The sequence below is a fragment of the Paroedura picta genome, chromosome 15, assembly GCF_049243985.1.
Source record: "Paroedura picta isolate Pp20150507F chromosome 15, Ppicta_v3.0, whole genome shotgun sequence".
NCBI classification, from domain to species: domain Eukaryota; kingdom Metazoa; phylum Chordata; class Lepidosauria; order Squamata; family Gekkonidae; genus Paroedura; species Paroedura picta.
In genome coordinates, this window is record NC_135383.1 from 2227539 (window position 1) to 2246845 (window position 19307).

The following is a 19307-nucleotide window of genomic DNA, read 5'->3' on the forward strand; positions in this document are numbered from 1 at the left end:
TGGAAATTAGAAGGATGACAAGAGAGACTCACTCTGTCTGTTTCCCTTTCCCAGCGACCCCTGTCTGGCAACAGATTGCAAGTATGCCAACAAATTCCACTTCCATTGTCTCTTTGGGAACTGCAAGTACGTCTGCAAAACCTCTGGGAAAGCCGAGTCCCACTGCCTGGACCACATCAACCCCAATAACAACCTGGTGAATGTGCGAGACCAGTTCGCGTACTACTCCCTGCAGAGTCTGTGCCCAAACCAGGTAAAAGCAGAGCGGAGCCACAATACGCCTGAGGCTGGGGGAACTGAGTAAAGGGAAGGCTCCTTCCACAGAGGGATGCCTAATCCTGCATTTGTAGGGAGCTTCCATACTGCCCATCAGGCTTTCTTGGAGCAGGTCATGTGGGATTCTCAAGGCTGTCCCCTTTAAGGCAGAGCAAAGGGGGAAAAACCTTCACAATGGCAAAGCTAAGCTTGCTTAACTAAGCTTGGCTTCTCTCTGCTCTCTCCGCTTCAGACATTTAAGAGTTTATACACACGCATGCACACACACATTAACAGAAGCCATGACTCAGTTGAGAAGGTGGGAGGAGGAGGAGGAGGAATGCTGAGCCATAAGGAGGGGGAGGGGCAAGGTTGTGGCTGTGGTGACATTTCTGCACCAGTGGGACAGAGGGGCATGGGAAGGCAGAGGCCATGCTCGCGCATCTCCCCCCTTTGGGGGCACGCACATCCCTAGACCTCAGGTGTGGCTGCGGTGGGCATTTGGCTTGAGATGGTAAATGAGTTCTGGGGAAGGAAGTGGGTTGCTCTGCACTAACCCTTCTGATTGGTCATCGTCTTCCCCCTCCAGCACTGTGAATTCCGCATGCGGGGCCATTACCATTGCCTGCGTCCCGGCTGTTTTTTTGTGACCAACATCACCACCAAGCTGCCCTGGCACGTGAAGAAGCACGAGAAGGCGGAGCGGAGAGCAGCCAACGGCTTCAAGTACTTCACAAAGCGGGAGGAGTGTGGCAGGCTAGGTAGGCCTCCTTCCCTGGCTCTTCTCCTCGGGCCACGTGGCATGGCCAGCTACTCACTGACCTCGCCAACCACCAAAAGAAAGACGTGTGAAAAACACACCAGAATGCCCTTGATGCCACTTCTCTTTCTGCCCTCATTCCCAGTCAGAAATCTATCTCCAGTTCTGCAGTTAGGCAAACAACCTGCCTTGGAAAAGTGCCCCTAACAAACTGACTTGGTGAATCCTGCTCCTAAGTAGCCAGAATGTAGATGAGGGGAAGAATGGGGGATACAAGCTTGCCCTGGTGCGATGGCAGGGCAGGGCTGAATGCCAATGCCTCAGTCTGGATTCCAGCAGCACCAGGGAAGCAACTCCCTCCTGCTCTGTGTGTTAGATACCTGAGCGTGAGAAAAAAACCCAGAGATCTTCCAGTAGTTTTGTCCCCTCTTGATTCCAGCACCTTGAGGGGCAGGCCTTTGATATGCAGTGCCATGCCCGGGCGGCTGAAGCCAATATTTCCCACTTGCAGGGAGGAGATCCTCTCATTCTTTAGGCTGCCCCACCTATCTCCTGGCATCCCTTGCCACTTGTGTGCTGGAGGCAAGTGCTACGTTGCCTCTTCTGATGCCAGCAACCCAGCCGAACATCAGCACATCAAAGCACCTGATAGGTGGCAGAGAGCCAAGGTGTGCGGTTGGCAGCTCCGTTCATCAGACATATTTGGCAGTGCCAAAGCAATTACGAAATCGCAACCCACACACGTACACACGCCCCACCCCCAAATCCCTCCAGCAGTTAGTGGCAAACAAAGCAAGCCTAACTCTGGCCAAACCCACATGCAGCGCCTCAGTCTCTGAGCCCCTCTCTGCCCGCTCAGAGCAGCTACTGCCTGCCGGGTGAGCAGGGAGGGCCCTCAGCTTAGCTGTGGAATCACAACAGAGGGTAACCTGCCCAGGCCCTCAAAGTGCATGGCCGCAATGCTGTGGTGTTTCCAAAATTTAGGAGCCAGCTGGACTTGGAACACAGAGCATGGTGTTGTGGTTAGAGTTGGATTGGGCTGTGGAAGCCCTGGGTTCAGGTCCTCACTCTGCCATGGAAGCCGGCAGGTGATCTTGGGCTAGGCAGACGCTCTCCAGCTCACCTTCTGGGAGAATTAAACTGAGGAGTCTCTCGGGCCCTGGAGGTCTCAGGTGGGAAGAGCAGTGTGTCATAATTGAGCTAAATCAAATGAGAAAAACTAGACCGGTATGGACCGGCCAAGCACTATTTATTTGGGAGGTACCAGCAGAGAAACTTTGATTTGTGCAGAGGCAGGGTTTAACAAAACCAACCCACCTTCTGCACCAGTGTCCAAAAGTAACTGGAAGACGATGTCACAGGAGCAAAGGCCAGGCAGGAGGAGGGCATAGTAACAGGGACAGGTCAGGGAAAGAACAGGGCAGATGTTGAGAGGCTGAACGTGTGAGGACTAGCTGTTAGAAGCAAAGGGAGACCCTCAAAGAACATCACAGGGCCAGCCTGTCCCCTGCTGTTTGATTAGGACTTCATGCTAGTAGGCCTGAAAGCAGAAGCACTGGAGAAGGCCCAACTGCCTTCAGTATCAAGGATGCAGGCCCAGGTACAAAGGTGGACCGATGCTTTTCTTTCACAAAAAAATGTTTTGGACAAATCATCAAAGGAATTTCTTCCGGCATCAAAGGTTTCTGAGCCAGACTCAGATTTACTCGGAGGAAAGGTCCATCACAGCCCGTTTGGATCCCCTCTGCCATTGTGGGGAGGGGAGCAAAATGGCACCAAGCTTCCAGCCGTTAATCCGATTGACTCCTCTTGCCCCTTAGAAAGGCTTCCTTCTGTGCTGTCACAGTGTCAGGCCTTTGCTGGAGAACTGAGGACAAACAAGGCCTGGTGCTCTTTACGTTCCTCGTTCCCCCACATGCACCTATTGACAGAGGACAAAAAGAGCGAAGACCTACAGAAACCCAAGGCGTGTTCGCACACAAAACCATGTGAGATTTTAAACAGCATGGGGAGGCAAGAAGAACTCTTTGGCTTTTATTTCATAAAGAATTTATGTCGGCGTGGCAGCCGGCCACCAGAGGTAACCTGGGCAACGGGAAACACCACAGGACCGCCCCTTACCTGGCTCTTGGCTTACGACCATCCAGAGGCTGGGAGGTTGCTGTTGTTTGCTCAACCGGTGGCGTTTTGGGGATCGCTGAGGCCAGACAAAGGCAGCCTGCGAGACGTGACACTCAGCTGCCCCGGCAACGGGCAAGCCTTCACCTGCCTTCTGCCGATAGAGTTTCAATCCCGCCAGCACTGTTTGTTCTTCTTCCTGAAAGAGGAACAGGATGGCAGTGGGACAGGGAGGGCAGGCGAGGTGGAGCTGTGGGGGAGGAAGGGTTTCTTCTGGCGGGGGCAGAGCATTATCTCCGCAAAGACTAACTTGGCAGAGAAAATAAAACTGCATTTTGTCCTTAAGGGGGGAACAACACTGTTCTGTTCACAGGCTGGTTTTGACAAGGACAGGTGTTGTTGTTTTTTATGGGTAGGGGCACATTCTTGGCCATGTTGAAAAATGTGCTCACAATCCTCATGAATTTTGTTCATCAGCATTGACAAATAGATTCATGGCCCATCCCCATAAGCATGTTTCTGTTGCATTGGGAACCAGGGTAGAAAAAATGCAGATCCACACTGCCAGCCAAAGAGGCTGGGCCAAGTCGGTTTCCAGAGCAAGCTGAACTTCTGATCAGAGAGCAGTAAAAAAAAAATGTTTTTTTGTCCAGTATGTGGCATCCCCCAAAATCCCAAAGGAGGACCCCCAATAATAGCTATGCTGCGTGTATTTCAAGTATTCACCAAGCATGCCAGACATCCTGCTAATCATGAGAACCTCTGACAAGGCAGGCTGTCTTGCAGGTTGTGGGAAAGGGCTGGAGCAGAAACACAGGGCCTTCTCTAAGCCCACCTGGCGACTTTGTGGCTGGAGTCAAACTGGGGGCTTCCTGGAGGGAGGGCAAGATGGGCAGCCATGTTAGTCTGTCTGTAGCAGAAGAGCAGAATTGGTGGCAGGGAGGAACTTTGGTGAGTCATGGCTCACTTCTTCTGAGTGGAAAAGAGCAAGAGTCCAGGAGCCCCTGAAAGACTAACACGATTTGTGGCAGGGTAGGAGTCACTGTTCACTCACAAAAGCTCCTCAAAGTTTGTTACTTTTTAAAGTGCCCTGGGACCTTAGTCTTTAAGGTGCCAACTGGACTCTTGCTCATTTCTGCTGGAGACTTCCTGGTTTAACAGATCTCTTTTATTAACTGCCTCACAATACCAGTCTGCCGCCACCCCCCCAAAGAAAGTAAGTCCCTGTCTCCCCCTTGGCCTTCCCATATTGCTACGCATGCAGAAAGGCCTCCACAGCCATGATGAGAGAGGTTTGTTCCAGGGACAAATCAAGTCACAGGTGCAATGTGGACGGTCCAAAAAGAAATGCAGGTGTCAGTGTGTTGTCCGCACTTCCTCCAGCAGCAGCTGTATAGAACAAGCTCCTGCCACTCTCGGTGCCTCTGCTGATCACACCACATCTTTGTGTTGTAGGCCGGCATCTGTTACCATTTTACAGGCGGCCAGCAGAGAGGCTAAGAGCTGTTAGGCTAAGGTCACGGACTCGTGCTCAAACAGCAACGTGATCCTCTCACACCCGGTGCAAAGTATTGTTTGCTGGAGTCCCTTGGACTGAGGAGCCCGTGTCCTTTTAATGATCTGCCTCATAGTAAGATGGGGTTATTGCTGAGCTTCCTTCTGTTCAGATCAACCCTGTGACTATTTATTTATTTATTATTACATTTATATAATAATAATAATATATAATTTAAAAGCCAAGTGGGAGCATCCCCCAATGCCCCTCTCCATTCTGCTTGGTCTTGCACAGGTTCTCTAATTCTACCAAAGCAGGCAGAATTCACAAAGTTGTCTTAAGTTCTCTGGCTGTAAAAACTCCTGTCACTTCTCGCTTCCCTCTCTTCTGAGAAGCTTTTGTGGCCTACAGGGACTGGATGAGGGGAGAAAAGCCAAAAGGGTTTATCTTCAACCGGAATAAACCAGTGGAACAATACAGACTGTAATGGCTGTTTTAGCAGTTTTAAATAAGCTGTGTTTTCTGCCCTTTGCAAACTAGAATCCTTCCTGCCTTCCCCTGTCAGATTGGAAAGCACTTCATATCGGTGCTTTGAGGATGAGAATGTGGCAGACTCAGTGGTCATTCCAGAATGGCTTCAGCCTTGCCGAAATCAGTGCCTCAAGTTCATTTGTTGCAAGCAACCCAAAGGTAAACGGTTTTGCATTCTCCCGTTTCAGGTTGCAAATACAACCAAGTTAACAGCCATTTTCACTGCATCCGTGAAGGCTGCCAGTTCTCCTTCCTGCTGAAGCATCAGATGACATCCCATGCGAGGAAACACATGAGGAGGATGCTGGGCAAGAACTTTGACCGTGTTCCCACTCAGGTAAGCAACCCTGGCCCAACGATAAAACGTCTGGGAGGGCAGCCGGCCTGAACCCTCACCTGTCCGTTTGAGTCCTCATGGTATTGCGGTCTGTATCGCAACAGCTGATGCACTTCAAAAGGATGTGGGTGGACGGGCGGGCTGAACCATCCACATTCCCACATGCAGCTCTGCATGGAAAATGTTGCATCAGGATTACATTAAGATCGATGTGAATGTTCCAGGAAGAGAATCACAAGCGTGATGCAAGATTCCCGTAAAGCTCTTCATTTGCAGATCACTCTTATAAAATCCACACTGGTTCTTAGTCCTCAGACTGTATGGGAGCCATTCCAAAAGCACTCCTGCTAGGTCCAAAAAGATTTAATGGATGTCGGTATATATGCATGTAGCCCCGATTTGGTTGGTTGTGAAATGGAACTCAAATCACCAGGGTCCTTCATCTTTTCCCAGACCCCAGACAGTGGGACATAAACAGGCACCCCCTAGGGCAGCAAAGTCAACAGAACACACAAAGACACACAGACACAGGCGTGCACCGAAGGGCCAGTGCCAACATTCAAACTGTCTGGTGCTAAATTCAGCCAGTTCAACAGAGCCTCCTGCTGGTGCCAAGATTCACACTCCCAGGCTCTGACGGGATCAGTATTGACACAGCAGGATTCCCACTGCCAAGATTAGCACTCAGAGAGTCCAAAGCCAGGTGCTTTTCACGATGCCAGCCCTGGTGCCTTCGCCAACATCGCCCAGGCATCCCTTCCCTTAGCAATATATGGAGGCAAAAGGCAGCCCGTGCTGACAGATGTCCGCTTGGACGCTGGCGCCCTTGCTGTGGTGCTGACGTCAGTCCCATGGCACCCCAATCCCCTATATTGATTTTCTTGCTTCAGGTCATTGGACACACTCCAAGGAATGAAAGCCTCCCTCCAGTCAGTAGCATGGCACCTAGCCCAGCATCGTCAGGGACTCCTGCTTCCTTTCAGGGACCCCAAAGCTTGATGGATACAGAGACGGACGAGTACATCGACTACACGGGATGCAGCCCTGGGGGCCTTTCCTCCGAGTCCTCCAACATGGACCGCAGCTGCTCCAGCACGCCGGTGGGCAACGAAAGCACTTCAGCAGGTCAGTGCGGCAGCCGGTTGGTCGGAGAGCCTTTGCTTCGGAGAGGTTAAGACCACAACGCTTTCCGAAGCAAACTGGACCAAGCTCCGCTTCAGCCACTGTGGAGCCCCTTGGCCATTCACACACAGGAATCGCTGTCTGCATTGTCTAAGGAGCCACTGCCCAATACTTCACAGCCTTGTAAATGATAAAGTATCCTCACTCAGAATGGGATGGACTTGTTTCTGTAAGAGATGAGCTGAAGCTACCAAGACTAGGAGGTATTCAGACTAGTAGCACTTGCTCCTCGAGACGGAATTAATTAATTTTTGCACATTTGCCAAAAATCTTGGGCATAGTAGTCAGGTCAGGGTATCAAAGCAGGGAAAGGGGACCCCCGGGGTATTCGATTAACTTCTCATGTGGCCTTGTGTTCCCATGGGGAAGACAACAGCTTTAACATAATAATTACTCTTAGTCCTAATACAGTCCATGACAGTTGCACGAGGGACCCACGCAGCCCAAATGTGGACATTCTAGCTAACACCTGTTGCCTGATGCTAGACAAGGAGTGTTGATAGAAAAGATGGCAACTAAGCCTGAACCCCAATGGGCTCATGGAACCAGCCCTTCCCACTGCCCACAGGGCCTCCTAGGGATGGCCTTGCTTGACCACAGCTGCCCCCCTGCCAACGACACAGGGGGATAAGATGACGTCCCTCATCCAAGAGCCCTGCCTCCCCCAGTCCAGGGGTGTCCCCAAACCTCCCCTTCTCTTTCCTTATTTCTCTGACAATGCTCACTTCACTGGCCCTGCTGTCCATCCTGCACCCTCCATCTTCTTCTCTGTTATGATTCTGTTCCGTACATGTGAATGTAGCTCTCCATTTTCATTGTATCGCTTACACTCTTGGGTTCTCATTTTGGTTCTGTTTTTTGTTTTTCTGTTCCCCTTTTGTTTGTTTTTACTTTTGGTTCTTTTTCCCCCCTGCTATTTTTTTCTTTCCACATTTCTCCAGGCTGCCTGGCTGCTCCTTCTGCTGCTGCTGCTGCTGCCGCTGCTGGCGATGACGTTAGCCACACTGCACCACAACCACCCCCTCTGCCTCCCTCTTTCTCACAAGCCCTGCTCAGGTCTCCCCTCCCTTCCCTCCCCTACCTCTTCTCTCCCTCTTGCGTCTCATACTCCCTGCTCAGTGCCACTCTGGGATCCAGCAGGGGCATTGTCATGCCCGCCACCGGCGCAGCAGGGTTCTCACCCATCATGGCCACTCCAGCTCCGGTCAAAAGCGATGTCCCTCTAGTTCAGGACGCGGCAGGTAAACCGTTCTGCACTTTGCCACCCCATCACCCTGTCTTCATCTTCCCACTGTAGCATTTCTACCAAAGTACCAAAAGACGGCTTGTTAAAAAGAGAGATTTTCACAGAGAACGGGTTTCCAGAAAAGTAGTTCCATGTAATGAAATTATTTGCACATAAGAGGGTGGCGAACGAGTTGTCTGAATTTGCCCCAGCATATCAGTCCACGCTGTAGTTAAAGTGGTTTATTGTGCTCATGGTGGATACAGGGCAGAAAACCAATACGACCAGTTTTTCTAAAACATAACCTGGAAACACTTGTGTAAAATCCACTTAGGAATCTCCAAGGTGTCTTCAGCCCTGTGTAACGCAGTTTTTATTGGCCTGTTAAAATTGAGGCTGCATCTCTAGGGAGGGGCTGTGGGTCAGAGGCAGAGCATCTGTTTGGCATGAAAAGGCCCAGGCAGTAGCTTATGTGATGGACATCCACCTGAGACCCTGGGAAGCTGCTGCCAGTGTGAGTGGACAGTACTGACCAAAGCAAGCTTTCCAAGGAGCACTTCTCTCAGCTCCCCTGGCACGGCCTGTGTCTGGATGAGAGTGTTGCCCACATGGCTCAGTTGGGTTCTTGGAGGGCGGAGGGGCCTCAGAGTGCTGCTTCTGTCTAGCAGAAAGGGTGCCCCATGAGGGTCTTGCCATCCCCATGGCTTGGACTGTGGTAGAGGCGGGTGAATGCAGGATTGAGGTCTGGGCGTGTATAAATCAGAGGTCCTGTGGGGGTGGATCCATCTGTCTTCAAAGGCGGACGCAGCCCTTCTTGCAAATGGGCTCACAGAAGGAAGAGGCTTCTGTTGGAGATCGAAGGATCCTCTGCATGTCTCTGTGTCCATCAGCTGCTAATCCAGACTGTTCCCCCACTTGCTTGTCAGGCAGAGGAGAACCACTGAGGGGGCTCCTGGGATTCAGCTGAAGTCCTAACACTTGCCAAGGTTTTATTTATTTTTAAGTATAAGGGTCCTTCTCCCAAATTGGGGGCGAGGGGTGGGGGAAGGGGTTGTACTTTAAACCCCTTCAGAGTAGCCACCAAGTGCCGGGATCAAGGTATGTCAGGAGAAACCACTTCCCTGCATGTAGTCAGACTGGAAAGAGAAGTGGTCCTGATCCAGCTCTGCCCTGAATTCCTCTCTCTGCCTTCATTTCTGCAGGGAACACCATCACCATGCCAACCGCAGCAGGGGCCAAGAAGCGCTTCTGGATCATTGAGGATATGTCGCCATTCGGCAAGCGGCGCAAAACCGCGTCCTCCCGCAAGATGCTAGATGAAGGGATGATGCTGGAGGGCTTCCGGCGTTACGACCTCTATGAGGACTGCAAAGACTCCAGCTGCCAGTTTTCCCTGAAGGTCACCCACTACCACTGCACCCGGGAGAACTGTGGCTACAAGTTCTGTGGCCGCACCCACATGTACAAGCATGCTCAGCACCATGACCGTGTCGATAACCTGGTGCTGGATGACTTCAAGCGCTTCAAGTCCTCTCTCAGCTGCAACTTCCCCGACTGTCAGTTCTCGGGCAACAGCACGCACTTCCACTGCCTGCGCTGCGGCTTCCGCTGCACTGACAGCACCAAGGTGACAGCCCACCGCAAGCACCACGGCAAGCAGGACGTGATCAGCGCCGCCGGCTTCTGCCAGTTCAGTTCCAGCGTGGACTGCGAGGTGTCCGACTGCAAGTACAAACTCAAGTGTTCCCACTTTCACTGTACCTACCCAGGTTGCAAGCACACGGTGGTGGGCATGTCACAGATGGACTCGCACAAGCGCAAACACGAGAAGCAGGAGCGAGGAGAGCTGCCGGCCATCTCTCCAGGCCCCGAGGGCCCCCCCCACTCCACACTGGAGTACAACCCGCAGAACTCTTCCGTCAGCCTGGACAGCTCTCTCAACCTCGGCACTGACGCAAACACCTCCCTCTTCTTCCTGCAGAACGCCGCTGGCGTAGGCCTCAACGACTCCCTGGACCTCAGTCAGAAGCCGCCAGAGGCAGCAAGCAGCGCTTCTTCCCCTGCTGGTGAGGGCACGGCCCCCCAAGACCGTGACCAGGTGCCAGCTAGCTGTGGCCACGTGGAGGAGGAAGATGATTCTTCCCATGATGAGGAAGAGGAAGAAGAGGAAATGAATGAGGAGGAAGAAGAGGAGGAGGAGGAAGACGACGATGACGACGACGATGAAGATGATGATGAAGAGGAGGATCTGAACACAGATTCTGAAGAGTCGCTTCCTGATACAGAGGGCTTGCCTGCTAAAGACGTTAGGGAACTTGGAGAAGCCGCTTCTCCTTCTGCAGACCACAGCGTTGCTTCCAGGCCCCTCGGAGACCAAGCTCCAGCGTCCGCTGCCCCAGAGGCCTCCACTTAACCTACAGACAGCAGCAGGATTTGGGTCTTTAAAAAAATAAACTGAATTGATAGTGGACCCCACTATGTGAGGCAAGAACAAATGCAGGATGGGAAGCGCAACAGAGACATCCCGGCGCCACCCAAGAACACGCACAAGAGTGGGAGGCAAAAACACTTCTTGGACCACATGAAGAAAGCCTTGCCCCCGTGGGAGGGGCAGAGGAGGAACCATCTGTTGGGACGCAGCGTTTACAGGGTGGCAGGCGGCAAATCGCTTTACTTTTATGCAGAGAGGGTGGGCCGTGGAGAAGATGGATGTGCTAACCATAAGGGCAACCGTTCCCTCTCCCCCCCGGTCCTTTCCCAATCTATATTGGGGGGGGGGGGGAGCAGAGTTGTTTATTTCCCTCCAGCTCCTATTTTATTTTCTTGTTCTCATTTGTCCTTTTAATACTCCTCCCATTCTCAGGGAGAGGGGGCAGCTAGCATCTGATCTGATGGTTAATATTAGGGACTATGATAATATATATTTGCAAAGGAGGATTTGGTTCCTTTAAAGCCACAAGCTAAGTGCTTTGCCATGGGGGGGGGGCTGGGGGGTGTCAGTATCACTCATATTTATATTTTTTTTTCTCCAGCATCAAATGAACAGGAGAAATGTGGGGTCTCAGGCAGTTTGGTTGGTTGGGGAAGGGGTATTTATTATCAGTTTAAAAAAAAGAGAGAGAGAGGAAGAAGCATTAATTAACTGAACAGGGCTGGGAATAGGGATCCTTCTCTATTCTTCCAGACTCTCTTTGTTATTAAAGAATAGAAAAATAATAACTTTTTTAAAAAGAAAGAGCTATTTATATTGCCAGACTCCCCGCCACATGGGACAGTCCTGGGAGGACTGGCTGAAGGAGGCGTCTGCCCAGCGCTGATGGCAGTCAAGGGCATGGGGTAGCAGTGAAAGGATTCCTCACAGAGGAGCTTGGATTGAACCCTCCCCAGCCATACACCATTGCTCTGGGCATGTTCTCTTTGCCCCTTTCCCTGCTTCAGAGCCACCTCCCTCCCATCCTGAACTTGGGACAGGCTATGGAGGAGGGGGGAGGTGCTCAGGGTACCCCGTTCTGCCTTGCTGCTAAGGGAAGGGAAGGGAAGGAGAGCAGCAATACCTCATAGCGGGCCTGACTAGCCCTTGTTCCTGAGGACAGTTTTGTTAACTACAATAAGGAAGCAATCCTCCTGCCCCTGGCTGCGGTCTCGGTTTCCGGATACCGCTCAAGTATGTTACATGAAAGTTGAAAGGGGGGGGGGGCAGAGCCTTCCACTGTTTTAGCGGGAGTAGGCTAAAGGGGGGAGGGGGACTCAAACCTTCCAGGCCCCCCTTGGGACATACTTGGGCCTCTTTCCTTAGAACTGGGACTCAAACATGATGCCATTCTGAACCCAAGGATGGAAATGCTTCTTTGCCCTTGTGGGGCTGCGGTTATCCCAAATTGCCGTTCACGGGAAGCGAGAGGCCCGGTTTCCCTACGTTGACTTGACTGTGTGGCACACAAAACTGGATCCCCTGCATTGAAAGCCCAGTCCCACGTCTACAGACATGGGCACTAAATGGGAAGTTTCTTAGAGCCCCCCCCCCCCCCCCAAGAAGCAGCTGTTGCTTTTGACTCCCTGGATCCCCAAAGGTCCTTTTGCTTTCCAATACTTGGTGGTTTCAGTTTTGAGTTGTTAATGCCTAACCAAGCCAGCCACAAAATCAACCCTCTGTGTCCAATGGACATGTCATTTTAGTGCAAAAAGGCTCAGAGTTTTATTAAATTCCTTGATCAAACAATCATACCCACAAGCCACTTGGCAGTTTGAAGAGAAGGACAGGAACTGGATCTGGCAAGACTATAGGTGGGGTTAAGGGTTTATGACTAGGGGTTAGGGACAAGAATAGCTAAGAAAAGGCTGGGGGGGGGTGTACAGTATTTTCTCCTCTCAGTAAAAAGGCTAACATTCTAAAGGGGGAGCAAATGGAGAGCAGCCATACAAGAGAGTACTCGGGAACTGCCTCACCCTCTGACATCCTATTTGGTTACTCTTTTTCAATTATCAGCTCCACCCACTCTCACCTGTGGGCATCCCTCTCTGCCCCCCCGCCCCGCCCCCCAAACAATCAGAAAGCTTTGTCAAACAGTAAAAGCTACAAAGTTCTTCACCGTTCCAGGTTGTTCAGCTCTCGATAGTGAGCAGCAAACAATTCTGGATTCAGATTTCAATTAGGTAGGCTTGTTTTTAAAAGGTCACTGGTTGTCACTTAAAAACATGACTGTCTCCCTCTCCAGGTTCCAAACTGATTTCTGTGTGTGGCTGTTTGTACACAGGGTGGTATTTCCATTTGCTCTAAATTTTGTCACGGGGAGTTGAGCAATCTCCTTTTCTGGCACCAAGCAGGAAGACTCTTGATCCCAGTTCCGTAACTCAAAGCAAAACAAAAAAGAATATAAGGCTGAGTCTCAAGACTGTTTTTGACTTTGTGAGTCAGCAGCCACCACTTAACGCAAACAGAAAGGCAGGATTTCAAGTTTTAAATGGTAAACTCACCAAGAGTTTATTTTTCCCTGCAGTTTTGTCATCAAAAAGTGGTCTTCTGATGCCTTTTGAAGGCTTACTGGCTCTGCTGATAGTTGCCTGACACTCCTTTTGACAGCTCTCTTCCAGTACGAGAGAACCTCTGATTTCATAGAGTGTTCCTATGCTGAGAAGACGACACTCTGCCCACTAGAGAGAGAAAGTCAAGTCACCAACTTCACAATGTTAAAAACAGATAATTGGCAGTTAATTAGATTTTATTCCATATCCTTGATCTCTCAAAGGGAGTCAGGTGTGTGTATGTATGTGTGTGTGTATATATATACATGTACATACACACACACACACACACACACACACACACATATATATATATATATATATACGTACGTACGTACATACATACATACATACATACATACATACATACATACATACATACATACATACATACATACATACATATATATATATATATATATATATATATATATATATATATATATATATATATATATATATACTTGGTCAATGCCTACCAGCTAGCAACAAAAGGAAGGGGGGCAAAGCAGACATTGTGTTTCCCTCCCTGTGTGGTTGTCAGCCACTGTTTTGGTTTTCAGTCTCATCTCCTCCTTCCACACTTGGTCTTCTCATGTAGCCCCTTTCCCCACCCAGATCCCACCTCTCCCCCCCAAACACCTGACCATCAAAGTAAATGCAACCGCTGATCCCTCCAGTTTTCAAACCTCCTGCTTATTTTCCCCCCCACTCACAAAATGATGAAAGGGAGTATATTTTATAGTCTATAAATAGGATCCCCTGCCCTTCAACCTTGATTTGGGAAGAAGCACTTAACAATCCTTGGCTCAGAGGATGAAACGAAGGACGGGGAACCCTGGGGCTACAAGTTAAGGTGGCTGCTGACCTCACTAGACGTCACAGGAGCCCACCTACCTGTTGATCTACAGGCCTCGTCTCTTTCTCCACAATGGAAATAGTAAACGATTGATTGGCTAGCTCCTGCACCTTATTTCCACACCCACTTCTCTGAAGGGGCAGGTCACTTCTTGTGGGGTTCCTTGAAGCCTGAAAAGTATTTCAGGGTTCCTCCACAGTCAAGAGACTGGAAAAGCCTCTGTTACAGCAAGTGACAACACTGTCATGGAGCGCCATGAGTTCTTTGGATAAGGAAAGGGCCACCAATTAAGGAAAGCATTTAAGGGGGATTAACTAGGTCAAGCAATAAGCCCCACCATCCTGGCCGGCCACAGTGGTGCATTCTGCTGGAGAATGTATGCCCTTTGGCCCTAGAGAAGCCATCCCATTCACGAATCAGCATGATAGAATTTGCAGACCAGGAAGGGCATGGCAAGAGGGAGGGACAGCATGTGAATGTGCTTGTCTGACGCCTGGGCGGATGCATGGCATCCAAAGGCACGACACCTGAGAGGGACACCAGGAGCAGCAATGACCTTAAGAGGGAATACTGGCCAGGCTCATGTGTTCTGTGGGCACTGTTCAAGGAACTGTCTTACAGTGTCTTCTGCAGAATCAGGCAACAAAGTGGTCCCACTTTGCTTATAGATGAGCTGCAGTGGAACACATTGGCTTCGTTAAAAGGGGCAGGAGGAGTTTTCAACAGACATGCACAAATAACCAAATCTATAGGCCTGACCCTCTTGACTCTTTGCTGGTTCTTGGGGGGCGGAGAAGAGAGGGAGAATTAGCCACTCCTCCCAAAAGGTTGTAAAGTTCATAGGAAATGATTTTTATAAGGAGGGGAAATAATTTTTAAACAGTAGCAAAAAGGGTTTTTTTTAAGTCCCTAGATTTAGAAAGGAGAAACAAACCACACAAACAGAGACAACTGATGAGGGAGAATTCTAGCCTTTTGTAAAACCCATATTGCACACTAGGACTATAAGCCATTGCTAGCTCATTTTGAATTTTAAATGTGTACTTTTTTCTTGTTTTTAATTTTTTTTCCTTTCTTTCTGTGTGGGGTCAGGGGTGGGGAGAAGAAAACAAGTGATGCTTGAATTACCAATGCTCTTTTTAATGTTTTATAAATATGTATGTGTATATATATATATAAATATAAAAATAATATGTATGCACATATATATGTGTGTGTATATATCTATATGTATATACCCTATATGTATAGATATATAGCTATATATAGGTTTTTGAGACAAAAATAATGCAGAAAGTGAAAAAAGAATCCTAAAACAGGACAGTGTGCTCTGATTTTACTTGAATTTGGTCTCCTCAGCACCTATGTTATTAAGAACTGAATATTTTTCCACTTGAATTTAGTGCTATTAGAAATTTAATATATGTGTTTTATTTATTTGATTTTTTTGCATGACTGATGCAAGGTTTGACATTTTCACTCAATAAAAACTGGAAAAAAACAAACAAGCAAAAAAACCAAACTATTGCAGCTTTCTGCTTTGTAATATAATAGGAATGCAAGTCTTGTTTTATTACTACTATACTACCGTTACTCTATCTAGCACTTTTAGAATTTCGCGACATTTCTTAATCTGCCAATTCTTTGGTCTCAAAATCCTGGGATCAAAGCTGAATTGCTGTAGACAAAAATTGGCAACGTTCAAGCCTGCCTGGAAGTTCTTACGTTTCAATGGGGAAAACTCCTTTTCCTAATTCCAAATTGAGTGGGAAAGGCATGTTACTCAGTGGTGAAAAAAGAAAAATATTCAGGCTGCTAGCTACAGTGTTGGTTATTGGCGGCAGGGATTGAGTGGCATGTCAGAGTTCTGGACCAGTGAAATTTCGGTCTGAATCCCTGTTTACCTACCTTGTCCAGTTCCTGTCCTCCAAACACGGTTGTGATGACGATAAAGGGGGGGAGGGGCTGTCTATGCTGCAATTCAGCCAAGAGCACCCCCTGGATCTAGAGCTGAGTGAGGAGTCAGTTGCTGTCCCTCTTCTTGCCTTCAAACAAGGAGTTGCGCTGCTGCTGACCTGGAATGAGGTTTCACAGCTGGGATCAGTGCTGCAGTGGCGCACTTTGCGCTGTGAGCCATGCGGTGGTACTGAGCCTGCTTGCCCTCAGGCCGTTGCCTCACGAGGCCTTGAGCACAGTTGGTAGAGCCCAATCCATCCCTTGAAGTAACCCAGAGGCTGAGCACAGGAGCACCTCATGGACCTAATGGGGGCACTACTGCCTGCCTAGACCAGTGGTTACACTGGCTGGTCCTCCCCTTGGATGGCATCGTGGGAGGGAGGAAGCATTGGTGGTCACTTGGGGCTCTGGGAAGCTGCTCAGTCTCTGAGCAGACCTTCTGAGCCTTAAAAACAGCAGAGACAGATGCTTTGGAGCGGTGTTGCTACATTCTTTTATGACGACAGGTAAATGCGTTTCCATTTCAGCCACCCAATAGTCAAAAGTCGAAGTCTGGGTGGAAGATACGCCACCTGCATTATTTCAGGAGGGTAGCTGTGTTGGTCTGCAGGAGAATTATCTGATGAAGGCAGCTTTGACTCTCAGCAGCTTATAGCCCCCAAAAAGGGCTTGAATCTAGACCAGCTACAGAGAAACCCAACGGCCGCTGGCCCCACGCACACGCCAGAGCTGAGGCCCCTCTGCAGCTCCTCCGTGTCTATTGCGGCGCAAAATATCTAATGGGGGTAACTCCTGTAGGTCTCCCTCTCTTTGAGGTGCTGTGAATACTGCCGCAGACCAAATGCACACATGCACACAAATACACCAGCACATGGCCATGAACTCTGGCTATATCCTCTAGTCACGGAAGCAGCCCTTAAAGTAGACCTTCCCTGCTGCTGCTTCTGCAAAAGATGAAACTCGTGGGCCTGAGGCAGCCAAAGGAAGCATGGGCAACACCCTGCAATGCTGGCAGCATGGACTGAAGGGCAGTGGTCCCATTTAAATCCATGAACTGGGCATGTGCTTACCTTCCAGCCGGTGCACGCTCTGCAGCTGGGATATTACAGAATAATGGGACAGAGCTTGGTGCTTTTTAGTCAATAAAAGTAGGACAGTACAGAAAAACCCTTCTTTCCAGCATCCAGTTTTTCCTGATGACAGTGAGGGGAAAGCGATCACGAGCAGTGGCATGCCAAAGGCACAAGCCCTTCTGCCTGGAACTTACACGGTGTGCATGCGTGTTGACAGTGCGGGAGGGGCGCTGCAAAGCATGGCGAGCCTTCCCCTCCTCTGCCGCTTCTGGTTGTGGCCTTCCAAGTGGAAGGCGCCCGGCAAAAAGCCCTCCGGGACTCTCGCCATCCGGCCCTGCTTGTGGGGCCACCGCGGACATCTTGGCCGGATGGAAGCGGACCTGGCAAGCGCCCCCCGACGCTTGTGCTCAGCGGGACCCCCGCGAGGCCCAGTCGGGCTCCGTCTCCCGGCGAGGAGTGCGGCGGCCCCAGGCGAGGGCTCCCTGCCGCGGAGGGCTCCTGCTCGGAGGGCCGGCCTCTGCCTCGGGGCGGCGAGGGTCGTGGCGGGCCTGGAGCAGGCAGCCGGGAAGGGGCTCGGCCAGAAGCAGAAGCTCCGCGGCGGCTGCCCGGGGCGGGGGGGGGGGGGGGGGCGAGCGCGCAAAGAGGCGCTGAGCTGGCGGCGGAGCAAGGCGCTTGCAGCGGGGCCGCCTCCCCTCCCTGCACAGCCCCTGCTGCGCCTCCCTTCCTCCCTCGGAGGTCCCAGAGCCAGGCCAAGCGGAGCGGAGGGGTTGTGGATGCCGCCGCCAGGCTCTCGCGCGGGTGTCGGTCTCCCCGGAGCAAAGCCCCTGGCAGGCAGGCAGGCAGGCAGGCAGGCAGGCCGCCTCTGGCCGGAGACACCCCCCCCCCGCCCCAGGGTGGTGCCCAGAGGCAGGCCGTGGCAGCCCCCTCTGCTCCCTGGTGCGTGAGCGCCGTGCCAGGGGCTGGCGGCCCAGCAGAGCCCACCGAGCTGCCGAGAGGCCCGAGGGCAGCCACGGAGCCCCCCCCCGCCCCCCGCCCCCCCCCCCCCAAAGTCCGGAGCGGCTGCCCAGGCTCTGCTCGCGGGGCCGCCCCGGGAGGCCGGAGTCGTCGCTGCTGTTTCGTGGCTCGCAGGAGTTCCGCTCCTTCCTTCCCTCCCTCCCTCCCGCTTGCTTTCCCGGCGCGACCGCTCGCAGGCACATCTGCTTGCCACAGCTCCGCGCATTAAAGAGGAGCAAATTGGGCCATTATTTAGCCTGCCGTTATAACCACGGGGGGTGGGGGGGCACAATTTGGATATCCAGCCGCCGGCGCCAAAACATCGTGGCTTGTTTCAGTGCGGAAATGCCATCCCTGACCCGGGAGGACCCCAAGGGAGGAGCCCGCCCAGTGGACCAAGAGAGCTCTTCCCAAACACCTTGTCCCGAACATCCCACTGCAGCCACCATTTGGCCCTGTTTCTTCTCCAGCCTCTGCCCTTCGGAGGCAGCGAAGATCTCCACGGAGCAGGCGCTCCCATGGGCGTTCACCGATTTCTTCATGGAATTTTGAAGGGTGTACATAGGGGAGCGACTTACAGCTGCCAAACACATGCCAGATTCCTTTATTATTACAATTATTATTAATCTTCCCCCTCCCCCTCCCGGGCCGTTTCTTGCGGGTTAGGCTGGCCAAGCCAAAAGGCAGCACCAGGCAAGCAGAGGGCTGCAAAGGCACAGAGAAGAACAGCGGGGCAAGCAGCTCTCGGCCACACCTTGCAGGTACACGCTGCTCCAGCTAGCGGCCTGACAGACGCTCCTCATGCCTTTTTGGCACTGCCGGAGACTCCTACACCCAATCTGAGACACATTTGGGAGTTTTGCAACTTCTGGAGGAGAGAGAGAGGCAAACCTGCAGGCTTCAAAACAAGCTCTTGACTGGTACATCAAGTACACTCAACTTTTGGACACTGCGGGGGGGGGGGAGTTAAGAAACCCCTACCACAAACACACCCTGGAGCAGGGTCCTTTTCAGAGAGAGCATGGCTTCTGCTTTCTACAAACAGTAAACTGCAGCCACACTCCCCACACTTTGGATAGCCTTAATTCTAATTTGTGATAGGAGATACATTTCCTTCTTATATTCCAAAGGCTGTGAGACTTATTTCTCATGGCACACGGTTCCCTTCAAGCCAGCCACATATGCTCAAGGCACTACTTGAAGCATGAAGCATACTAAACCCAGATGCCAAACAGGTTCTCTTTAGCCCCCCATCTATGCAGTGTATGCCGGATCATTAAAGAAATTATATGAACGGGCCTGATCCTGTGAGAATCAATAAAGCCATGAAACAAAGCCAACCACAGACAAAGTATCTCAGTCTACTCAGGAAAAATATGATTGTTATAAATTAACTAAAAAATAATAGCACCTTTTTTCAAGGCCACATGAGAAATATAGCTCAGGAAGGAATGGGACTTGCGGTGTTAATTTCGGTCAAGTGGAACTTATGCAGTTCCTG

At 51.0% G+C, this 19307-nt stretch overlaps 1 protein-coding gene and 1 long non-coding RNA gene across 8 annotated transcripts in view; one reads left to right on the forward strand and one right to left on the reverse strand.

Moving 5' to 3' along the window:
• CASZ1 (castor zinc finger 1) overlaps positions 1-15365 on the forward strand; it is a 214626-nt gene extending 199261 nt beyond the window's left edge. For 2 of the 7 annotated variants that reach the window (XM_077311515.1, XM_077311516.1), the window contains exons 16-21: positions 55-253; positions 845-1016; positions 5348-5496; positions 6387-6621; positions 7620-7919; positions 9106-15364. In XM_077311515.1, coding sequence (XP_077167630.1) covers positions 55-253; positions 845-1016; positions 5348-5496; positions 6387-6621; positions 7620-7919; positions 9106-10316 — 2266 coding nt within the window. In that variant the 3' untranslated portion in view covers positions 10317-15364. Of the gene's footprint in view, positions 1-54; positions 254-844; positions 1017-5347; positions 5497-6386; positions 6622-7619; positions 7920-9105 lie in introns of all 7 variants that reach the window. The other 5 variants (XM_077311514.1, XM_077311517.1, XM_077311519.1 and 2 more) reach the window with 4 other exon arrangements.
• LOC143824348 (uncharacterized) lies at positions 12916-17374 on the reverse strand. The gene is made up of 3 exons (XR_013226757.1): positions 17008-17374; positions 15693-15859; positions 12916-13054 (listed from the first exon to the last, which is right to left on the reverse strand). It is a non-coding gene; the product is annotated as an uncharacterized LOC143824348 (long non-coding RNA).
• Positions 17375-19307: the final 1933 nt, after the last annotated feature.